Source organism: Neophocaena asiaeorientalis, unplaced genomic scaffold (assembly GCF_003031525.2).
Source record: "Neophocaena asiaeorientalis asiaeorientalis breed wild unplaced genomic scaffold, Neophocaena_asiaeorientalis_V1.1 scaffold275, whole genome shotgun sequence".
Classification (NCBI taxonomy): Eukaryota; Metazoa; Chordata; class Mammalia; order Artiodactyla; family Phocoenidae; genus Neophocaena; species Neophocaena asiaeorientalis.
The window spans coordinates 1039340-1040255 of NW_020173679.1; the positions used below are offsets into that span (position 1 = coordinate 1039340).

The 916-nt window shown below is 60.3% G+C and overlaps 1 protein-coding gene across 1 annotated transcript in view; it reads right to left on the bottom strand.

Annotated features, from left to right (window-relative positions):
* NBL1 (NBL1, DAN family BMP antagonist) overlaps positions 1–916 on the bottom strand; it is an 8766-nt gene extending 7850 nt beyond the window's left edge. Inside the window, exon 1 of the mRNA XM_024749688.1 lies at positions 814–916. Within this exon, the coding sequence (XP_024605456.1) occupies positions 814–901 (88 nt within the window). The 5' untranslated portion in view covers positions 902–916. The remainder of the gene's footprint in view (positions 1–813) is intronic.

The window sequence follows — 916 nt, forward strand, 5'->3', positions numbered from 1 at the left end:
TGAGTCCTGAGAATATCTGAACCCCGGGGTTGCATCTGCCTCCAAGAAAATGGGTTTAGGGGAAACTCAAACAAGATGATGGCTGGGCGACGGTTTTATGAACTGTCTGTGCTGCCAGGGTGGGAGCGGAGAGGAAGATCCCACTCAGACTCTAATTCTTGGGCCACTGACTGAAGGGAAAGGGTCCCAGAGAGACCAGCAACTTCGAGCAAACAGGCTGGGCCTGGCTGCCGGGGCGTACATGCTGCTGGGTGCAGAGGGTGTGGCATCTGTGGCCGCAGCCCTAGGCTTGGGGGTCAGCAGGAGTGAGGCAACCGCCGCAGGTCTTGGAATGAGCGCAGGGGACTTCCTTGAATGGTGCAACTGAAGGGAGGGGCGAGCCAGGGTCAGACCCCAGCCCTGATCAGCTCAGCAGGCCCACTCTGGGGTCCAAGGACAAGTTCAGGCCCAAGCTCACCCGCTGACTCCCTGTGTGCCTGGAGGCAGGACAGTACAGTGTTTAGAGGCCACTGACCACTCGTTTCACCTGCCCAGGCCTCTCATTTGCCCCTGTGAAATGGGAAGCACGGCCTGGGAAAGTCCATCCTAGCAGATTCCCTCACGAGGAGCCTGGCTCCAGCGCGCTGCTTAAGGCCACTGTGATTCCATGACCCCAGTCACCACAGGGTGGCTTCCTTCCTTCCGTCAGCGCTGGCAGAGCATGAACCAACCGTCCAGGGGCGGACACGCAGGGCCAAGCCCGTGCCCCAAAGGCCTGCCCATCTCTGCCAAGCAGCTCCACCTCCCTGGCTACAGCCCCCCAGCCCAGACCACGGCCCGCCTGCCCGCAGACCCTCCTGACTGAAAACTGTCTCCAAAACAAATCGATGCTAATGAGCTGCTGCAGGGCCGGCCTACACATCTGCTCAGCAGAAGT